We start from the raw sequence: 22,002 nt of genomic DNA, 5'->3' as shown, positions 1-22,002 counted from the left end.
TAAAATTTTAAGTTATAATAATTAAAATTTTTGAAAATCTGAATTTTTCTTAATTTTTAACTAACAATCTTGTGGAATTAACTTTTTTGATAAAGTTTAATTGTGGTCAGTAATTGTCCATAAATGGTCCAAAATTTTTCATTTTTGGTTCATAAAGTTCGTATTTTTAAATACTTTCATTGGTTCGAGCCCTGGTACTGATAAATAGCTGGGTGCCAGTTTCACTTTTACTGAATATTTGACATTATTTTCTAAAATACGAATTTTTTTCAATAATGACAAAATAAGATAAAAGAGAAAAATGTTATAAATTTTTATCGTACTTTCACCACACCTTAAGATTTACTCTTATTTCTGTTATCATTTTCTGTACCACTTTCAAAATCATGATTAAAGTAGGTTGTATGATAGCAAATGCTGTCGATATGCACTATTGATACTGATATCATCCCACATTTCTCGATGATAACGTGCGGCAACAGTATTTGGTGTATACGCGTGCTCTTATCGGACAAGTGCATTTTGACCCCCTATCGTTTTATATATTTTCATCTCTAATTTAGCAAATTAGAGCATTATATCTCAGAAAAAAAATTCACTGAATAGAATGCTAATTTCAGAAAATTAGAGATAATTTTTATATTTATATTCTTGTTCTTTTCTTCTTGATGTGTTGTATTGTGTACGTATACCAAATTCGATATAGTTTGTGAAAAATTCAGATAATCTATGAAATATTATGCATCTTATTTTGTGCTTCTTTTTTGCAAAAAGTAATAGGTATTCTTAATAGAAATTCACAGAATCTGAATTTGTATACGTCGCGACCATCATCATCCCTCGTTATTTTCAGATGCGCCGGCAAAGTACTGTAGATCACAACCCTGCGCATTCAGTCTTCCCCGTGAAAGCAATCCGAAAACGTCTTCAGTGTCGCGGCTTTCCTCCCTTTTAGTCAAAGTGCAACAAAAATTATCAACAGTGTACAATATTTTCAAAAATATTTTCTTTTTTAAATTCTCCACAGTACAAATAGTTTCTTTGTGTATTTTTTTGCGTATTTTTTTATTTTGTACTGAAAAGTTAAAAATTCAAGAGCAAAAATGTATTTAAAGTATTTAAAGCTGCTTTTAGAAGTATATAAAACTTTGTATCAGGATTCAAATTAGTTGGTAATAATTTTCGCCGTTGGAGAAAATAAACTTGGCAGCAGCTAACGTGGACATTATTCAATTTCATAAAAGCTTTAAAGTAGAGGACTGACTAAAAATAGAAATCCCTTTCTTATTCAAAACGGTCCGTTATTTGTTTTTCTAGTACTACCTACGTTCCTGCGGTAAAGACTTTTAGAGCACTTTCTCACGGTGATTCAATTTTCAATTTACCAGTAATTGTTTTATGTAAAAGTATAGCAATTTAACGAAATCATGAACAGAAAGTTCGAGAATTTTTATTGGAGGAAAATGAAGAAAATATGAAAGAAAAATGGAGAAATATGCAAAAGGAGAAAATAAGGAATTTTTGAATTATTTTATTATAAATAATTTACAGACATCAAACAGGAAATCATCATGATGGTGTACATACATTCGCGGAATAATTACGATCTAATGTAGTTTGCATTCGTTGTCGCTCTTCCTGGATTCTGGTGACTTGAGCTTCATGATCACATCTCTTTACCTTTCTTTTTTTTGTTGCAAAAAGGGAAAAATAAGAAGTATACGTTCTGCCTCTCGGCGACATGTGCTCGCCACTAAGCGTACTACTATTTATAATACTCTGAATCACGCATGCACTGGTCACGAACTTTGATTCTGCACGATTTCACGTGGTTTCCAAACACCAAACTTTGTTTTTTTTCTCTCTCTCTCTATTTCAACAAGAAGGAGAAAAAAACATTCCAGGAAACAGGATACAACACCTTTTGAAAAAGCAAAAATTGAGAGAAAGAGTAATTTTTTGGTACATTGGAAACATGTTTAGAATGCTTCAAGAGTCTAATTATAAAGAGTAAACAGAAGTTGAGTGTAGTACGAAAGGAAGTATAAACGAACCTAAAAGACAAGAAGAACAAGTGTATAAAAAAGAAAGCAGTAAAAAAGTTGGCAGAGAAAATAAGAGAAACAGGAAAGGGGACGAAAATATGACATCAGACAAGATCTGTTTGGGGGAAAGTTGCTTCTGAAAACATTGTTTCTCAATATATAACTTTTTTCTTAGTTTACTAAAATATTCATGGATTACGAAAATATTCTCGACTAACAAAAAACAATAATTCATAGACAACAATGCATTTGGTAAATTGCAATCGCAACCACAAATCACAATTAATGCTAATCCTCTTAGAATTTCTCTATATACAATTCTGAGAAATGTCTCTGAATAATCCGGATGGCTTTAAGCGAAACCACTTGTTCGATCTATCGAAAGAGGATTAGGTCTACGTACTTTTTCCGTTTTATATTAAAAAAGGGAATTCATTTTCTGTATTACCATATCGACCCCTCTTTTGGGATGAAACGATGCTGAAAATCGAAGAAAACAATTTCTGATAGACACGTAATGAGGTGTCACAGAAATTTGAGATCCAACTGTTAAAATTTGGGATTAATTATGTATGGCGATTCGGAAAGATGTTTTTATGATGGAGGCGATCAAAATGCAGTGCCAGCTCAATTGGGTTATTTTTTCCCTGTCAATGGGCTTTATTGCATTGCAATACCATCTTCACATCATCGACCAGAAGCTGCTGCACATTCTCCCCGTTTGTCGCGTCAAACCCTTTGGTGAGTTCTCTTCTTCCATTCTTAGGCGTTAGGCGTCACCCTCTCTTATGTCCTTAATGGTACTTTGCCGTTTGCATTTTAATCACACACATTCTGGACCCTTTTGTTTTACACATTCTTCTTCCATCTCCAAGGTTCTCTTATTTTCACTCCCTGTATAGTCTTCTTAAGAATAATAATCAAATGCATCCGTCTAGTACAAAGAATTTGTTTTGAAAATTTAGTTTTTGATTTTTAGATTTTTATTAATAGATTCAGATTTTTTTTTGGTTTAATAATATGTTGCTCTTGATGCTAATGATAATTAAATGCACCATCTATGCTGCACCATAAAATACAGAAAGTTTGTTTTTGAAATTTTCTTTTTAATTTTTAGTTTTTTATTTATAAATGTTTGTTCCTTTGTTCACTGACAACATGCTGCTCTAGCTTTAGGAAAAAAATAACACAAAAGCGAATTTTTTAAGTTGGTTATAATAAAATTCAAATGCATCATTTACTATAAAAAGTTTCGTGTTTTCAATCTTAAAAGTTTAGTTTCTGATCTTAGTATTTGATTTTTAGTTTTCCATTTCTAGTTTTTTATTTTCAAATTCCTGATCACTTATTTATTGACAACATGTTGCTCCAGCTTTTAGACAAAATAAGACAAAAGCAAATTTTTCAAGGTGGTTATAATAATACTCAAATGCATCATCTACTATAAAAAGTTTCTTGTCTTAAAAGTTTAGTTTTTGATTTTAAGTTTATTATTTTTTAATTTTACTTTTCTTATTCAATGATAACACGTTGCGTTGCTCCAACGTTTTGAAAAAATAGCTGAAAGGCAAAATGACTGAGGTGCTTATAATAATAATCGAATGCAGTATCTAACTACAAAATGTTTAACGGCTTCACAGGAAAAAAAAGTCTGACTCTGTTTACACCTTAAATTCAGCCCATGTATTTCACATAAGTCTGTCCTTGTTTAACAGAGCTGACTCCGTTTACATCTTAAATTCAGCCTCAAAAATAGGCTGAAAGTAAAACTTTTTTTTAGTGTGTTTAAAATTTCGGTTTTTACTTTTTGTTTTTGCTTTCTAGTTTATAATTTTTAAATACAAGTTCTTTTATTCAACGTTAGTATATTGCTTCAGTTTTTAAAAGAAATAACACAAAATCGAATTTTTCAATAAGCTTATAATAATATTCAAATTCATCATATCATCTATAACAAAAAGTTTCTTGTCTCATAATTTTAGTTTTTGATTTTAAGTTTTTGAATTTATCTTTTGATTTCTAGTTTATTATAACTTAAAATTTAAGTTCCTTTACTCCATGACATAAGATGTTGCTCCTGCTTCTAGAATAAATAACAAAAATGCAAATTTTTCTAGGTGCTTATGACAATAATTAAATGCATCATCTACTACAAAACGTAGTTTGTTTCAATAGTTTATTTTTTTATTTTTTGTCTTTGATTTCTAGTTTATTATTTTTAAATATCTTTTATTCAACGACAACTTGTTGCTCCAGCTTTTGGAAAATAAGAACAAACAGACGATTTTTTCAATGTGATTATAATATTATTCAAATCCATTATCTTTTACACAGTTGTTGTGTTTCATTCCTTTATATCTTGCTTTTTGATTTTTACTATTTGTTTTTTAAATTTCCGTTTTCTTATTCAATGATTACATGTTGCTCTATACTTTTTTGTAAAAAAGAACAGAAAAGCGAATTTTCTAAGGTGCCTATTTTTCTTTAAGCATATTTTCTTCCACTTTAGTGTAATGAATACCTGGTAAAGCCTTACAGAGAAATAAGTGAGAGGAGTCGACACTAAGTAGATCATTTCGAGTTAACTTAATTATGTGTCACGTCAAGCTAAAGATGTAATATCGAAATAAGTTGATACTGATAGAAGAAAGTCCCGCTTTCTGTGAAAATTGTATACATGTATCGAAGGTGCAGTTATAAGAACACGATAGAAATTTGTCATTGAACCCGTTATATGCACTGTTTACCAACTTCAGTGTTACATATTTCATTAAATGATAAGAATTCAACGAGTTAGATTTACAAACATCGCGATTGAAATTGAAAAATTTCCATTGATATCGTAAAATATATTTATTCACGTCTTTTAAATATTACTATACAATTGAGCATTATAAGCATTATAATTTACAAATGAAGAAAGTTACCTATTTTTAAATATTTCAGCAAAAACTACAATAAGAAATGAAATTATTTTCGAAATTATAACAACTTTAATTTGCAGATAATTTACTATACAGTTCTACATACACAAGTATTGCGTTTTTTTATTATATATATATATTTATATATAGGAAAATATTTCAAAATACATAACTTAATTTACTGCTTTTTCTATTCTCTACGAGAAAAGGTCTAATTTATTTAATATACATTTTATATTTTAGATCTAATTTATAAATAATATCTTAACATGCAGTCAAACTTCGTTAAAGACAATTTAACGTAAATTTCTCATAGGTGATTTTCCGTAAGAAAAAAATAAATTTACGAACTGTTGGAGTTTGAAATCCAAACGTAAACAATCATAATTTTGCTGTCAAGTAATCTTTTGTTGACTGTTTTAAATTTTTTTTCTTTTTAACTTTTTGTTAAAAAATTTTTCTTTGAAAACTAGGTAGTGGTTAAATTTTTATAAAATTTCCTGTTAGGGAGCTACTAAAATTATAAGTGATGAGATTTACAGTTACAATTAACGTTTTTATATTTTCGTTTCTCGACGCATTTTTTTTATCTGTTAAGAACGCGTTGTATTAACTTTATCAAACATTGTCTTCCGATTATTTCAATTGACCTATGAATGTATATAATATATATTCTCTCTCATTCTACACAGCCATATTTATCTCTTTTGATAACCGAAATACAATCTTAATTATACAATTCTCATACTATTATCGAAAAACAGAATCAGTGAAATCTCTCACAGGTGGTGAAGTGGGTCACTGATTCTGTTCTAGAAGCTAAAATCACATGCAATACTTAAGACATATCCTATTATTTTTTCAATATTTGCACTTTAATAAAAAAAATTCTATATTCAACAAGAACTGCTAGATATTTGTTTCTTTTGTGAATCACCATCATCATCATCATCGCAATCGGAAACACTCTTCGCGGCTATGTTTCCCGCTAGTTTCATTTGAATTTCGTGCAATGTCTTTCCTTTTGTTTCGGGAACAAAGAAAAATGCGAACAATGTTGACAAAAAACATTGACTACAGAAGAACCAAAAAGTGTTTGACTGACCAATTAATTGAGCAAGTGCGTGAAAAAATTTAGTGACAATAAAAACAAGGAACCAATTGGTCACAAATGATATGCTGCTCGCTATTGCTCTTGATTTTTGAGGAAATAGTTCGCCGACCATTGCATAGGGCACGGAACCATAACCCACAGAAAAGACGAAATTGAATGACCCAAGGCAGAGTAGTGGTAACCATCCAATGGACGATAAGTCGACTCCATCCTCCTTTAGTTTGAAATAGTAACTTAATATTCCGATCCAAACTGTCATAGCAAAGCCAGATACGATGAGCAGAGGTTTTCTTCCAAATCTGTTGAGAAATTTTCCAAATTAATTGTCGAAACAAAGGAAAGTCTTTTGTTTTACTTACCTGTCTATCGTTATACCGACAATTATGGCCATAATGACTTCGATTAAGCCAATGACAATTGTCGCCAGATAAGGGTCAATGGTACTACCAGCGTCCACGAATATAGTGACTGTGTAGAATAAAACAGCGTCGATACCACACATTTGTTGAAACCACATTAAACCCAAACATGATCGTAAAGCTCTTCTACCAGCAAGAGTTCCAATTAAATCACGAATTCCTCCCTTTCTATTTTTCGCCTCTTCAATGTCTTCAAGAATCTGTGCAACTTCCTGATTCACATCATACTTTTTCCCACGTAGAATTTTTAAAACTGCTATTGCCTCCAATTTTCGTCCTTGTCCCAGTAGCCACATTGGTGCTTCTGGCATCAATGAAATACACGCGAGAAATGGTACCAAACTCAGACAACAAGCAATGTTGAAAGTTTGATACTCTAGATATGCCCCAGCCGTGTATGAAAATACAATTCCCAGGGAGAAGAAGAAGGGAAAAAATGTCCCCATTGCTCCACGTAATGATGGTTCTGCTATTTCGCCAATGTAAACTGGTACAAGAACACCGGCTGCACCAGAACCAATGCCGCCCATTAGCCTTCCGAGATAGAGCCAGGGTAATGACCTGCCGAATATCAATATTATCCAGGAAATTAGACACGGTGTTGTTGTTATTCCAATGGCGAGTCGCCTTCCATATAAATTAGCTAAAGTACCGGCTGGTATTGAACCTATCATTGCTCCAAGTGGCATTAGAGATGATACCCAGGAACATTCGCTGTCTGTCATGTTGACGAGGAACGAATCCGTGGAATTTAAATATCTTATTGTTGGCGATGACCAGGCCAAGGCCATTCCACTCTGGCTAACCGTCAGACCAGCTGAAAAATTTTGATATTGTTAGGTTTTCTATTAAGTATTTTTTTTTTGATTTTTTGTGAAGTTTATCGTTAGGTCTTTTGTTAAATTCTTATCACGAATGAAGTATTCGACTTTACAGACATTAAGAGATATCTATTAGTGCATTGTGCATCTGAGAAGATTGTTAGATTTTTGCTTTTTGTTTATGGCAGAAGTATGAAGCATTTCCTTGTCTTTAATCTGTTTTTGGAGACTACTACAGGTAGACATGAATCTGGATCAGTGAGACCGTTCGAGACTCATGAGTATTTTCTAAATGATAAGCAATCGAATTATTAAATTTTATGAAGTAGCATGTAACAGAACTTTTGAGTAAAATAATTGTCAAGTAACCGAATTGTTATTTAATAGAAAAGCTTGTATAAAAAATGACAAGTAACTGAATATTTATTGAACAGAAATTCATGCAATACAAGTGCCAAATAATAGAACTGCTACTTAACAGAATTGATGTATGATATGGTATTTAACAGAATTGACATTTGGCATTCTTGACAAGTGACAGTACTGTTATTTAACAAACCTAACATGCTTCAAAATTAACATTTAGTTTATCTGACATGGAATAGAATTAACATTTAACCGACTTGAAATGCAGCTGAATTGTTATTTAACAAACCTAACATGTAACAGTTTTACGATTCAATAGAATTGACAATAAAATGTACTTATCATTTGGTAAACCTTATGTGTATGTGACATTTTTCCAACCTGTTGCATTCAGTTTTATGTCAAGTCTGTTTAATGTGTCAATTCTGCTACTAATAAAGTTTGCAAAATGCAGAGTTAATTCTGTTGCAATTCAGGTTGGTAAAATGTCAATTATGACATTAGCTAAGTTGCGGTTTTGTGAAATAATTCCATTACATGCAAGGTTTGTAAAATGATTATTTTGTTAAGTGAAAAATTGGTTTATTAGTGATTCTGATAAAAATGACAATTTTGTCACCAGTGGATCTGTTAGATGACAAATTTGTTGCATGACAAGTTTTTGAACTTGTGCTTCTGTAAAAATTACAATTCTGTTCAATGTCAGGTAAGAAAAATTACAGATTTGTTGAGTAAAAAGTCAATTAATTTGTGATTTTGTTAAAAATACTGATTTTATTACGTGTCTGTTATTACTGTTAGATGACAAGTTTAATTCGTGCTTCTGTTAAAAATTACAATTCCGTTCAATAGCAAGTTTAGAAAATGACAGTTTTGTTCATTGATAAATCGGTTAATTTGTGGTTCTGCTGTAAATACCAATTTTGCTTCTGGTTCATCTGTTAAATGATAAGTCAGCTATTTTTCGGTTCTGTTAAAAATGATAATTTTATTATCAGTTAAATTGTTTAATGACAAAATTCTTGTTTGACAAGTCGTTTAATTTGTACTTCTGTTAAAAACGGCAATTCTATTGCATGCTGTTCTGACGTTAAATGAAAATTTTGTTTAGTAAGAAATCTGTAATTTTGAAATTCTTTAAAAAACGACAATTCCGTTATATGCTGTTCTGCTAAACGAGAGTATACGGTTATTTGATAGTTGGAGAATATATCGATCCACCTCTAGTGTTTATTTTGTTCTAACAAAAAATTAAAATTCTTTTTGTATAGATAAAGAAGGTCCCAAACGGTATAAATAGAAAAATAAAAGTGCTGTTTGTATAGAAAGAGGAACAAATAATTCAAAAGGTATAGATCAAAAAAATAAAAGTGCTGTTTTTATAGGTAAAACTACATAAGATCCAAAAGATACAGATTCCGAAAATTCAAATTAATTTTACACTTCGGATATATTTTTTTTGTTTTTTGGTCTTTTAATTATCTAGAGAACAAACTAAATTACAAAAACCGCATTTAGACCTTTTTATTACAAAATAATTGAAAACGAACAATTTTAACAAAAAATTCAAGTTCAGTGGTAATAAAAATGTTTATTTTTCTTTATTGACAATTCTAATTCTACTTTTGTGTACCAATTATTATCAATTTTGATCGTGAATTTGTTAGAAACGAAAGCACTTTTAAAACAACCAAGAAAATATTTGTAGCATTTTGCATAATTTTTTGCAAAATCAAAAATATAAGAAAGACTCCTACCAATATTATTCCTAATCGGTTATTTTTCTTATAAAATATTGGTCTTCTCTATTATATTCGTAACGAACGTTAAAAATTGATTTCGAAATCTTCAAATATCGATAATGACTATATCATAAAAGAGCCACTTTAATAATTTTCTCTTTATCTAAAAATTTCAAAAACCTATTTTTCAACACTAAGCAAAAAAAACGAAAATATTTTACTTACCGACTAGAGTAGCCAGAAATTGAAACAACTTTTTCCCCTCCTGTTTGGGTGCAGTCAATATATTTGTTTTTGTCACTCCACCATATTCAACAACAATTGTATTTTTTTCAAGCACCGAAGAAATTATTGATTTTGTTAGATGACTTAGTTCCGTGGGTTCTTCAACGGATGTCACAGCATCCGTCATTAATTTACCATTTAACATTCTTGCAGTCTCTTCCGTCATATTAAAAAAAATAAATTAATTAAATTAAATTAAAAAGGTTAGTAATAAATTCGATTGATGCCAAAGTTCATGCTTCTTTAATCTTTCAAAGTTAATATGATTGTATTAACTGATTTCTTTTCTTTCCTCTCAGTGGTATAAAACTCCATAAATATAATTTTTTTTTCTCTTTTTCGAAATAGTCTCTCTTGACTCTATCACCGGCAGTTCTGATATGTACAAAAATAAAACCCACTCTGTCGCTTTATGATCTTTGAAAATGAAGATCGGCCTTGAATCTCTTTAATCACATCGGTTACTTTGAATGGCAATGAATCATTACGAAAAGATCAATTGGTACTTGAATCAGCCTGGGATTCTATTCTCAAGACTCTCTTTTTCTCTCTCTCTTTACCGTCACACTTGTAGAATTGATTACAGTTTACATCCGGGGGGAAAGGAAAAAAAAGAATTTTTTATTTTCTCTTTTTAGGGCAATTTTTTGTCAACTAGTTTTACTCCTTAGAAAAAAAGGCGTTCGTCTTCCTATGATATCTCACACTGACTGCGCGAAATTAATCTCTTCACTGAAAAAAAAAATAATGATAAAGTTGCCTTATTCTTCCCTGACAGTGTTCACATCTAATCTCGTTTATTTATTTAGAGTTTTATTTTTTACGTTCACTTTTAATTTCGCCATTTTTCCATTTCTTGTATTTATATAGTCTAACTGGGAAAAGGAGAAAATTGTATCTTTTGTAAAAAGAGGGGGGAGAATGAAAAATTTCAAATTAATATAGATTTTGTTTATTTCTCAATTATTGGTGTTTTATTGCACACATTTTATTTACTTAAGTAATTAAGTAATTAACTTAAGTAAGGTGTGAAAGTCAGTCTTCTTGAATTGAATAGTGTACATTGTTAATAGGTGAGATTTGATAGTAGATTTTTTTATTGTCTGATAATAATGAGTAAAATGTAGATTGACGTCAAGATTCGAGATTCAACTTAATATTGTCAGTTGTTACCGGTATATTTGGAATGTTCTCCTTTTCGATTCATGTAAATATTACAATATTTATGTTGCATAATTTAGTTTTTTTCATTCTCACTATTTTCTTTTATTTATCTATTTTTACTTATTTTTATTTATTTATATTTATTTTCTTTCTTTTATTGATTTTTATTTATTTATATTTATTTACTTTCATTTATTTATTTTTTGTTATTTATTTTTATCTTTATTATGGTATTAATAATAATTCGAGAATATTTTTTTATTACAATTTATTATAAAACTAAAATTAATTTTTTCCTCTTTTTGGTATTCCCAGGCGCGAAAGACCAGTGCTGACGATGGGTTGAAACTTGACTGAGTCTTGAACGCCCAGCGTGGGTAACCCAGAGTTGAGGCAGTCTTTATATCATTGTCACTCAATATTGGTTCAGCATGGGACACCAATGTTCGTCCCATGCTCGATTTAACACTCGGTCAATCTTCGTGAGTGGAGCTTCAACATCCAGTCTTTATTCAAGCTTGAATCAATCTTGATAGTTTATTTATTACCGTGTGCACTTAACAATATTAGATATAAATACTTATAAATTATTTAATATTAAAATATTATTTCTGATAATTTTTAGTAATTTTTTATACTATTTAAAAATTATTATTATTAATTATTATTAAATAATATAATAAGTATTATTATTATTGTTATTAAGATATCAATTGGTAAATAAATATTAATATTTATTTAGTGCATTATAAAAAGAAAGGTACTAATTTAGTACCAATTTTAGGACTAAATCGTCATTTGGTTCTATTTTAATACCGAAAATCAGCTCTAATTTAGAACCTTTTATTTACAGTGTGTATAATATTTATATTAATTACATAAGATTCATATCAATAAAGTTAAATTATTATATATTATTTTTAGGGTTCCGTACACCATAGGTGTACTGACGGAACCCTTATGAAATCACTCGTGTGTCCGTCCCAGCTACGCAAAATGGGCTGTCCCCCCCCTTAACTTTTACAAATCTCAACCTAGTGAGCTGAAATTCGGTAAGGATTTTCAGTTTTAAGGAGGAATGGTATACCTAATCGGGCCAAAAGTTTGTGACACTTAGGGGAATTTGTAATTTTGTTATTTAAGCTACATATAGCAGTTTTTCTTATTGAAATCATAAAAGTAGACATCAATGAATATTAAAAAGTATATATTAAATAAGGAAAATATAATAAATTTATTAAATTACATTTTTTTATAAAAGCAGAAAATAATTTTTGTTACTGTCTGTACGAATTTAAAACCTAAGAAAATAAAAGTTACTGAAATTCTTTAAAAATTATTTTCGGATTTATCGAGTATTCCATTGCAAACTTTGAAAAAATGCTATTATTACGTATATATGTGTCTTATTATGCTGTAATATTAATGTTATTAATTATAAACATTGTCAAATAACAATTTGTAATGAGCGTATAATCGTGACAACGTCGCAATGCAAGTAGTTTGTTTTTTGATCGTTGGTAACAGTGTCAAGTATTGTGGTTTGTTATGATTTGCATTTGTGTAGTTAAAAATAATGAAAATTTGTCATTTTTGGTACCTTTGGCGCCATCTCTTGGTTCTATGTACCACTAAACAGCTGTCACATGTGAGACTTTATATACAGTGTTGCCACGTTTTCTCTGTTTGTCTGTCATAAAATTAGTTTTCTTCCAGAAACTAATTAATTACTTTTAAACTAATTAGTGAATAAAAAAGAACCTTCGTGATTAATAAAGCTTAAATCTTGACCTTCAAGATACAATTTTTACAAGAAATTCTGAATGTTTTAAGTATTAAATTTTTAATGACAAACATGCAAATTCGTGCTTTCCCCATAAGAGGTAATGTTAAATTAAATAATTTTTAACTTGTAAACTATTTAGTGAAAAATTCTGAAATTTGGTGGGTAACTTTATTATATAAAAGCAAATCATTTCCCAAAATATCAAAAGATTCTGAATGTTTTGAATTTCTATACCATTCCTCCTTAAGTGCAGATAACAGAAAAAATATAGTGAACCCAATTGACGGACATATTTGCGAACTAGGAGGGAAAGAAATTCAATTTTTTCGAAAAAATTGAAAAAATTACCCTGTCCCCCCCTTTAACTTTTACAAATCTTAACTTGATGAGCTGAAATTCGGTAGGGATCATCAGTTTTAAGTGCAGATTACAGGAAAAATATAGCGAACCTGATTGGTGGAGATATTTGGGAACTAGAAGGGAAAGAAATTGAATTTTTTTGAAAAAATTGCAAAAAATGACCCTGTCCCCCCTTAACTTTTACAAATCTCAACCTTATGAGCTAAAATTTGGTAGGGATCTTCAGTTTTAAGTGTAGATTACAGGAAAAATATAGCGAACTCGATTGACGGACATATTTGCGAACTAGGAGGGAAAGAAATTCAATTTTTTTGAAAAAATTACAAAAAATGACCCTGTTCCTGCGGTTAACTTTTACAAATCTCAACCTAGTGAGCTGAAATTCGGTAGAGATCTTCATTTTTAAGTGAAGATTGAGGTAAAAATATAGCGAACTCGATTGACGGACATATTTGCGAACTAGGAAGGAAAGAAATTGAATTTTTTTGAAAAAATTGAAAAAATTACCCTGTCCTCCACCTTTAACTTTTACAAATCTTAATTTGATTAGCTGAAATTCGGTAGGGATCTTCAGTTTAAATTGCAGATTACAGGAAAAATATAGCGAACTCGATTGACGGACATATTTGCGAACTAGGAGGGAATTGGTTACCTCCACCCCACACAGCACATGATATTTCCTGAATACTTCCTGAATATTTCACTGAAAGATTGAAATATTTCATTGCAAGATTCAGGAAATATTTCTGCAAACAGGAAAATGTCCGCTTATGTGGGAATATTGACGCGAAAGTTGAGAAAATATTTCATTGAAATATTTTGGAAATATTCAACTGAAATGATGCGCACTGGTCGAACTCAGTTTCTATGGCCTGTAGAGTTGCGCAGTAGTTTTTGGCTTACTATATCCTATGGGTTTTAAAATATTTCAGAAAATTCCTATTGATTTGAGGTGTTTAACAAATTTTTCCATTTTTTGAAATATTTTCACAATATTGCAGAATCTTTATGTGTAATATTGCAGGAATATTTCAATAAAATATTTTCTCAATTTTCGCGTCAATATTCCTACATAAGCGGACATTTTCCTGTTTGCAGAAATATTTCCTGAATCTTGCAATGAAATATTTCAATCTTTCAGTGAAATATTCAGGAAGTATTCAGGAAATATCATGTGCTGTGTGGGACGTGGTGCATCTCGGAAACAATATCATTGAAAAAAGTAATGATTTTTAAAAATAAAATATTAAAAAAATTTTAAATTAAAATAAATTTCAATGAAATTGGCAAAATACCAATAAATAAAAAATTTATTATAATTAATAATATAAGTATCTTTTGTTAGTTTATATCCAATATATTATTTTAAATATTATCTCTAATCAGGTAAAATATATATTTTTTGTTATTTGTAAATAAAACATAAGAATTCAATGTGGATTATAGTTATAGTTTTTTTTAATCTATATGTAATAAAAATACATATGTGTACCGAATATCAGCTCAATAGGTTTATATATGTTAATATTAATCAATTATATTTCTTATATATATTTTTTTTTATAGAAAATGAGTTTTATTTTGGTGTACGGAACCCTCGATCTTAATGCGAGTGCAACTCGCACTTGCCCGATTTTTTTTCTTGCACAGAGTCAAATTATTATTTCAAAGTTCAAGAGTTTCGTTTATCTGAAAAATTTTCAGTGAAAAAAATGCTCATTAGGTAGTAATAAATATTTATGCCTAGTAGTTTTACACTAGGTTTAACTGTTTACTGAATATTATCAAAAATATATTTTTCGTCAAACGCGCGCGACTAAACACAAATAACCTTGAGACGTTGCGATTGTCGTGCTCCCACCATCCCATCTACTCAATGCTTTCCCCTCATGACGTCACAGGCGGGGAGTGTATTGAGTAGATGGGATGGTGGGAGCACGACAATCGCAACGTCTCAAGGTTATTTGTGTTTAGTCGCGCGCGTTTGACGAAAAATATATTTTTGATAATATTCAGTAAACAGTTAATCCTAGTGTAAAACTACTAGGCATAAATATTTACTACTACCTAATGAACATTTTTTTTACTAAAAATTTTACAGATAAACGAAACTCTTGAACTTTGAAAATAATAATTTGACACTGTGCGAGAAAAAAAATAATATATAATTTAACTTATAAAATTATCAGAAGAAATATTTTAATATTAAATAATTTATAAATATTTATATTTAATATTGTACAGTGCACACGGCAATAAAGGAACTGAATATTGTAACAAGATTACTGAGACTTGAAACGAGTATGGGACGAACATTGGTATCCCATACTGAGTGACGGCACTGGCATTGATATAGTAGATTAGGCGAGAAGCCTTCCAGCCTTCTGTGGCCGAGCGGTTGCTCGCACCCCTGTGGCGGGGTGCGTGAGTTTCGATCCCACATGCGAGCGAATATTTTTCATTCTTTGTTATAAGCGTTTATATAAAAAAATAAAATTGTGTGTTGTGTCGTGAATAAAAAATGTGAACATGTTTATAAATAATGTTAAAAGTATGTTAAAAATCAAGAAAAAAATGTAACGATTAACAGAAAAATTGTCTTTTTTTACTAAAATTATTTTTTTAAAATTACTATTCAAATGATATTTATTGTTAGTAATATATTCTTATTTATATGAAAATAATATAATTATTACAAATAATAACTTATTGTCATTAAATATATATGTATATATACGCACATACATGAATTAAAATAATAACAATAATATTTATTATTATTATTAATAATTCATATATTCACATTATATTGAATAAACGTGAGAAACGAGTAAATTTGGGAACAGTGGAAGCAGTCTTGTTTCAGTCCTGCATTAGGCGTCCGCAGCATTGATTGAGCATTGGTGTTCAATGCTGAATCAAGGCTCGCGTTGCAGTCTGGAATCGGTGTTACATTAAAGCTTCGATCAGTCCTGCTCTCGCTGATTCACTCATGCTCAATCAATGTTGACCAATGCTCGGCCAATCTTTATAAAGCCTGAACTCGGCGTCACTTCGCGCCTGGGTTAGTTTATTAATCAATTAATTAATTTCCTTATTTATTTATATTTCTATATAAATGGCACCAAAATGTCCCATTTGTACAAAAGTACTTCAAAATAAATATGTAACGTTTACAAGCAATGGAAAATAATTTAGTATTAATAATAAATACTTAATAAATAAAAAAATAATTTAGTCATAATTAAATTCTCTAAAAATTCAATTTCGTTTTTAATTGAAAACTAAAATAACAACAGAAAAAATTCTACTTAAAAGTGTCAAGTGAATGTCATCACACAATATCAATTTTTTCACAACAATATAATTAAAGACGCAATTGATTTTTTTAATGTATTTTATTCTTATAATAAAGTAATTTAATTTTTATTAAAAAACTAGAATATTTAAAAATAAAATTATGAATGATTACTGAAGATAAGAGACGAAAATAAAAAAAACAAAGTAGAAATGGTTATTTAGCTCAAATTATAATTTTTAAAGTTATTTAAAGAGACAACGTAAATAAATGCGAAGCATCGCATGTTTTGGGAAGAACTGATATCGTGACATTGATAAAAATCTTATTTCAGTACAAAGATAAATTTCTACTATATTTCGGAAGATATGATAAGCTTTTGGTTTTGAAGACGAATATTTATATATATTATACTTTCCTAAGGATCACAATGTAGAAAGAAAACATTTTTTTCCCCTTATCTTCGTTTTTTTCCATTAATAATCATTTTATCGCGATTATATTCGTTTTTTTTGCATGACGAGCACTTCCCATGCGGAAATAATTTTTGCATTTAAAATTAATTCCTTTGATTTGAATTTTTTTATTTTACTTTTAAAAGATTTTATTAGCAAACATTAAATTTTTCTGTTTCTTAATTTAATGAAATAAATAATTACCATTTTACTGGGAGAATTTATATTGCTGTAGTTATTAAAAAAATGTATTACATTTAAAATTCAATTTTCTCTTCTCTAGAAAAAAAAATGTTTTCCAAGGTCAATTTAGAAAAAATATTGAAAATTTACAAAAAAATTGATGATGAATGTTAAGAAATCGAATAATGAAAAATTGAAAAATAATTTTAATAAGATTAGAATAGAAAAAATAGAAAAAAGATCGTAATAATTGGAATAAAAATTTTCTAATAGACAAACCTTTCTTTTTCTAATATGTGTGTGTGAATTATTTTATTTTGCAGTGCGGACGTGGAAACGAGACGGTGCAGTGATTCTAGTGAATTTCAAGAATCTTCTGGTAATGGAGGAGGAATTCCTTCATCTCAAAATGCAACTCCACCTTCAATATCAGTTGTTCCACCTGTAAATCACCATCGGGAATCCTATTTTCCTTCCAATGGAATTGACTCAAATTCAGATCCAATTCTTGAGGTTTTTGAAGAACCAGTCGACGAACCGGTGAGTTTGAAAAAATATTTTTATTTATTTACTTTTCTTTATGTTAATTCTCCTTCTGCTTTTTTAAAAATGCACTCATTTCATGTATGGATTATTGTTTTAAATAGACTTTTATCATTAGGTTTTAAAAACGTCACTCCAAACAGTTTATCAATTTTATTTACTTATCTATTGTTTCTTGAGTTCCTGTTGGGAGAAAACTCGATTTTTTATCTTTATAAAGAGTAATTAAAAATTCATTAGTCTATCTATATATACTTAACAGCTGAAAATTACATCATTTCAATAATATGGTAATTTTATTGTTTAAACAAATTTTTCATTTGTCAATTAAGTGTTATACATTTAAGTCATTATTTATAATAATAATAATAATAATAATAATAAAAAATTGTTTGGAATTTTTTAAGTTTTTTTTAAATGGGACCAAAAAATTAGAAAAAATTTCATTTTTTTCTGAAATTAAAAATATCTTTTAACGAATTACAAATAAGAAAGAATTTTAAAACATCTTTTAAATCTTAGTAGAAAGTTCTTTTTAAATAAAATCGTGGTCTGTCTAAATCCTCTGGATTGATTGATGAATGATGATTTAAAAATTGATTTTATAATTTAATTCACTATTTATGTTTTGAACTTTTAAAAGTGTTTTAAGATATTAATACACCTCGATGGATAATTGAATTTCACCGGGAAAATTCTAGTTTGAAAGTTCTTCTTTATCAACTGCTCTCTCTGCTTCTTAGCGGTAGTTAAAAGCAATGCCCTGTTGTATCAGCTTATGTTCGTTCAAACAGAAATTTCTCCAAGTTACTACTAGGTGGCATCAGTTACTAACAATTTGAATAAATTTTTAAATTATTCAATTTGAATTTTTTTAATATTGTCGAAAAATAATTTTTCGTTTAATAGAAATTAGACTCAAATATTCAAAAAAAAATTTATTTGATTCATAGTTATTAACAATTCGAATAAATCGTTAAATCAATTAAATTAAATTTAAAAAAAAAATTAAAAAACCATTTGTTGTTTAATAGAAACTAGGCTGAAAAAAATTATTTCATTTAAATAACCTATTATTTGTCTACTATCAAATAATTAATTACTTGAATCAAATATAATTTAGAGAAAATAATAAAAAAATAATTAATTGCTTTGGTCAAACGATCAATTTAATAATGAAAATTAAATATAAATATAATTTTTATTGAAATCGAATAAAATGTATTTTAACCGAAAATTTCAGTATTTGAAGTAAATATTGTTTACTTGACTTAAATAAAAATTATTGAATACAAATAAATGAATTTAATAATAGACAAGTAATCGTTTATTTGAATCAGATACATTTTTTTCCGCGAAAAAATTTAAATCGTCTTTAAAACCACTTATAAATGTTTACTAATATTTTAAATAAAAATGAGTAAAATATAGGGAAAAAATTATTCGAGTCGACAAATTAATTTTTGTTATACATTTTTTTGTACAATTCGAGGTACAATTTCTATTTTACAAAGTTTTTGTATACATAACGTTTAATTCAACTGATAAAAAGTTAGTTAAAATAAAAGTTCTCTCTAAATCTGAATTAGTGAAAATTAAGCCATACTAATTTACATTAGCCAAAAAAAAAAATAATAATTTTTAGTGAAACGTTACTATTTGTTTAGTAGTTTTAATATTTTTCACTAAAGTTTTAGTTAAAAATTAGTAAAAATTGTTACTATTATGAATTAATGGCTCAATTTTTACTAATTTAAATTTAGAGAGTTCTTTGTGAATATTCCGTAATTCTTAAAAAATCTTTTTAAAAAGTTCTAAGTAATGTAAAAGGTAATCAAAATTATTTTTTTGAATCACAATAAAATGTTAGGCGCGAAAAGAAATAAATCTAAAAAACAGGCATTCAATATGTATACGATATAGAAAAGCTTTTAGAGCAGTCTCCGCCCTTTTAATTAATTATCTAAATGGTTCTGTCAGAAATTATTGTACATCTCTGTTAGAATAAAAATGATTTAATAAAATAGTGAGGCATTTGGTTATATATATGTTCAATTTGGTATTGTTCTGTAACAATGGAAATAAAATGACGTTGTAATTTTTCAGAGGCTTCTAAGTCTCTCTTCCTCTGTCTCGTGGTTCTTTAACTTTTTTTTTATGTGTTTAAGTTGTGCACAGCACTTTATCCATCACCGCTATTAAACATGTTGATTCAATTATCTCTTCAATGGTTCCAATAATTTTTCTTGACTTTCCAAGAAATTACTTCTGTACAACGTTGAATAGCCTAAACGAATTTTATTCATACGTAGATACAATTTATTTAAAGTGAAATTTTAATTCAAATTCCTTTTGTTTCAATTTAAATAATGCTTTACAAATATTACAATTTGAATCACTGACTGAAGTTTAACTTTTTAAAATTTAAAACAATTTTTTAAAAAAAATTTAAAAATTTAAACAATTTAAAAAAACTTTTATTTTAAATAAGCATGTTTTCTATGGTATCTGGACAAGAAGTCCAAAACAAAAATTCCAAAGTAAATTAAATCCAAAAAAGTAAAAAAAAAGTAGTTTTACTTTGGACTTATTTTTTGGATTATTTATCCTGGTCAAAAAATCTAATGAAAAAAATTGAGATGTAAAAATTTAAATGATTGCCTTGAATGAAATAAAATTGTCCTTTTTTTAGTTCCTCATTTCGATGACTGTGTATCGAAAGTAGATAATCTTAACATTTTTAATCTCTGAAAATAATAATTAAATTAATCGAGTAATTTAATTGGAATTATATTCAAAAAAATAATTGAATTTTTGAACAGAATTTTATCAAAAATTGTTGAAAATAATTGTATTTCTTGCGGAATAATTTTTTTTTTTTTAGTTTTATAGAACAATTGAAATTTTTCTAGAAATTTTTTTATTTATGAAAATTGAAATTGAATTTTTGTGAAGAATTTTATTATTTATATAAATGTTTAAAATCCTGAGATTTTAACATTAACATTTTAAATTCCGAATTCATTATTTATTTTGGACCTTTTAACTTTTTTTTTATTTTGGAAATTTTTATTTTGGATTTTTTGTACTTTGGACTTTTTTTCTTAGATTTTTTAAAAAAAGATGAAAAAAAATAATTTTCACTACAATGAACCAAAAGTACAAATTTATTTTATTTTTACAAGTTTTCGCGGCTCTGGTTTATCGAACATTGAAAAATGAAATTTTTCCTCTTCTTTCGTTCGCCATCCTCCAAATTTGCTCCTTCTTTCAAAATGATCAGATTCTGTAACAAATTCAGAAGAAAGGAGGGGGAAGGAACAATGGTAACGTCCTTCAACTAATAGATTTCAGTTGACCCTTTGTGGCTCACTATTGTTTCTTCAGTAAGAGGGATTCCCTTTCTATTGATGTCTCACTTCAATCCATTGTATTCGAGGCGGCCGGTTCGAGTCAATACAATAAATAGTAAACAATAATATCAGCAGGTATAGAGAACATAAGATAATTGCAACCAAATTTGAACAAATAGAAAATCGGATAAGTTCTGATAGAATAATATTTATATTACAGGGTTGTTACATGTTAGGGAAATCAGGGAAAGTAAAATTGTTCAGGGAATTTTATCAAAAGTACTTAAAAAACTATTTTATTCAATTCAATTATTTGTAATACAATTTTAATACAATTTCTTGAAAGAATTCAATTATTTTTAAAAATGTTTTATAAAATTATTTATTTATTTACAAATTCTGTTCCCGCAATCCTAGTAGACCATAATTATATGGGTAACTAAACGTTGATACAAAAGATTAACAGTAATAGATATGATTATATAAATATAATGAAAAATTCAAGCTTTAAAAAATCGATGTAAAAATTAATTCACAAAAATAAAGAAAAGTTCAAACTATAATAAAGATAAAACTATCTAAAATTATCTAATTATTTTTAGAGTGAATTACAATATTCTTTAGGGTCAGGGAAAAATGAAATCAAATTTCTGTAGCAACTCTGTATAAATATTGAATGACTACTTTCAAAATTTATTTAGATCTAAATTTAATTAAATTATGTTCAATTTAGTTGAAGAAATTATTTATTCATATTCTATTTTATTTTAACTTTCGTTCAATACTATAATTTTCATTTTGAGTGTGCATTTTAAAATTGATCAAAGAAAAAGAATTGTGATTGGTCAATTTTAAAATTTCCGCTATGAAATCTTTCTGTCGGTTGTTCTTTTCAGTAATTCAGTTGACTGATGCTTTAGGGTTTTAAGAATTCTATATTAAATAAAAATTTGAACAAATATGTAATTTCGGCTAAATAAAAATTCTATCAGATAAAATTCTGTTTTTTTTATTGCAGTCAGACATTTTTTAAAATATTTTTTTAATTACAACATTAGCAGAAATTATAGTTCTTTAAATTCACTGTTAACTTAGGGGTCGTCCATATACCACGTGGACAGTTTTTCAAAGATTTTTGACCCCC

At 28.2% G+C, this 22,002-nt stretch overlaps 2 protein-coding genes across 3 annotated transcripts in view; one reads left to right on the top strand and one right to left on the bottom strand.

Moving 5' to 3' along the window:
- LOC122497619 (tight junction protein ZO-1) overlaps positions 1-22,002 on the top strand; it is a 194,973-nt gene that overhangs the window by 39,717 nt on the left and 133,254 nt on the right. For both annotated transcript variants that reach the window (XM_043604849.1, XM_043604851.1), the window contains one exon: positions 17,286-17,502. In XM_043604849.1, coding sequence (XP_043460784.1) covers positions 17,286-17,502 — 217 coding nt within the window. The remainder of the gene's footprint in view (positions 1-17,285; positions 17,503-22,002) is intronic.
- LOC122497621 (facilitated trehalose transporter Tret1-like) lies at positions 4,031-17,378 on the bottom strand. Its single transcript, XM_043604856.1, has 4 exons — positions 17,242-17,378; positions 9,657-10,448; positions 6,443-7,319; positions 4,031-6,382 (listed from the first exon to the last, which is right to left on the bottom strand). The coding sequence occupies exons 2-4, from the start codon at positions 9,880-9,882 to the stop codon at positions 5,866-5,868; spliced, it is 1,620 nt and encodes a 539-aa protein (XP_043460791.1). The 5' UTR covers positions 9,883-10,448; positions 17,242-17,378; the 3' UTR covers positions 4,031-5,865.

The sequence above is a fragment of the Leptopilina heterotoma genome, unplaced genomic scaffold (genome assembly GCF_015476425.1).
Source record: "Leptopilina heterotoma isolate Lh14 unplaced genomic scaffold, ASM1547642v1 Lhet_135, whole genome shotgun sequence".
NCBI classification, from domain to species: domain Eukaryota; kingdom Metazoa; phylum Arthropoda; class Insecta; order Hymenoptera; family Figitidae; genus Leptopilina; species Leptopilina heterotoma.
The sequence above is the reverse complement of the archived record's forward strand: the minus strand, read 5'-3'. Positions and strand labels throughout refer to the sequence as shown.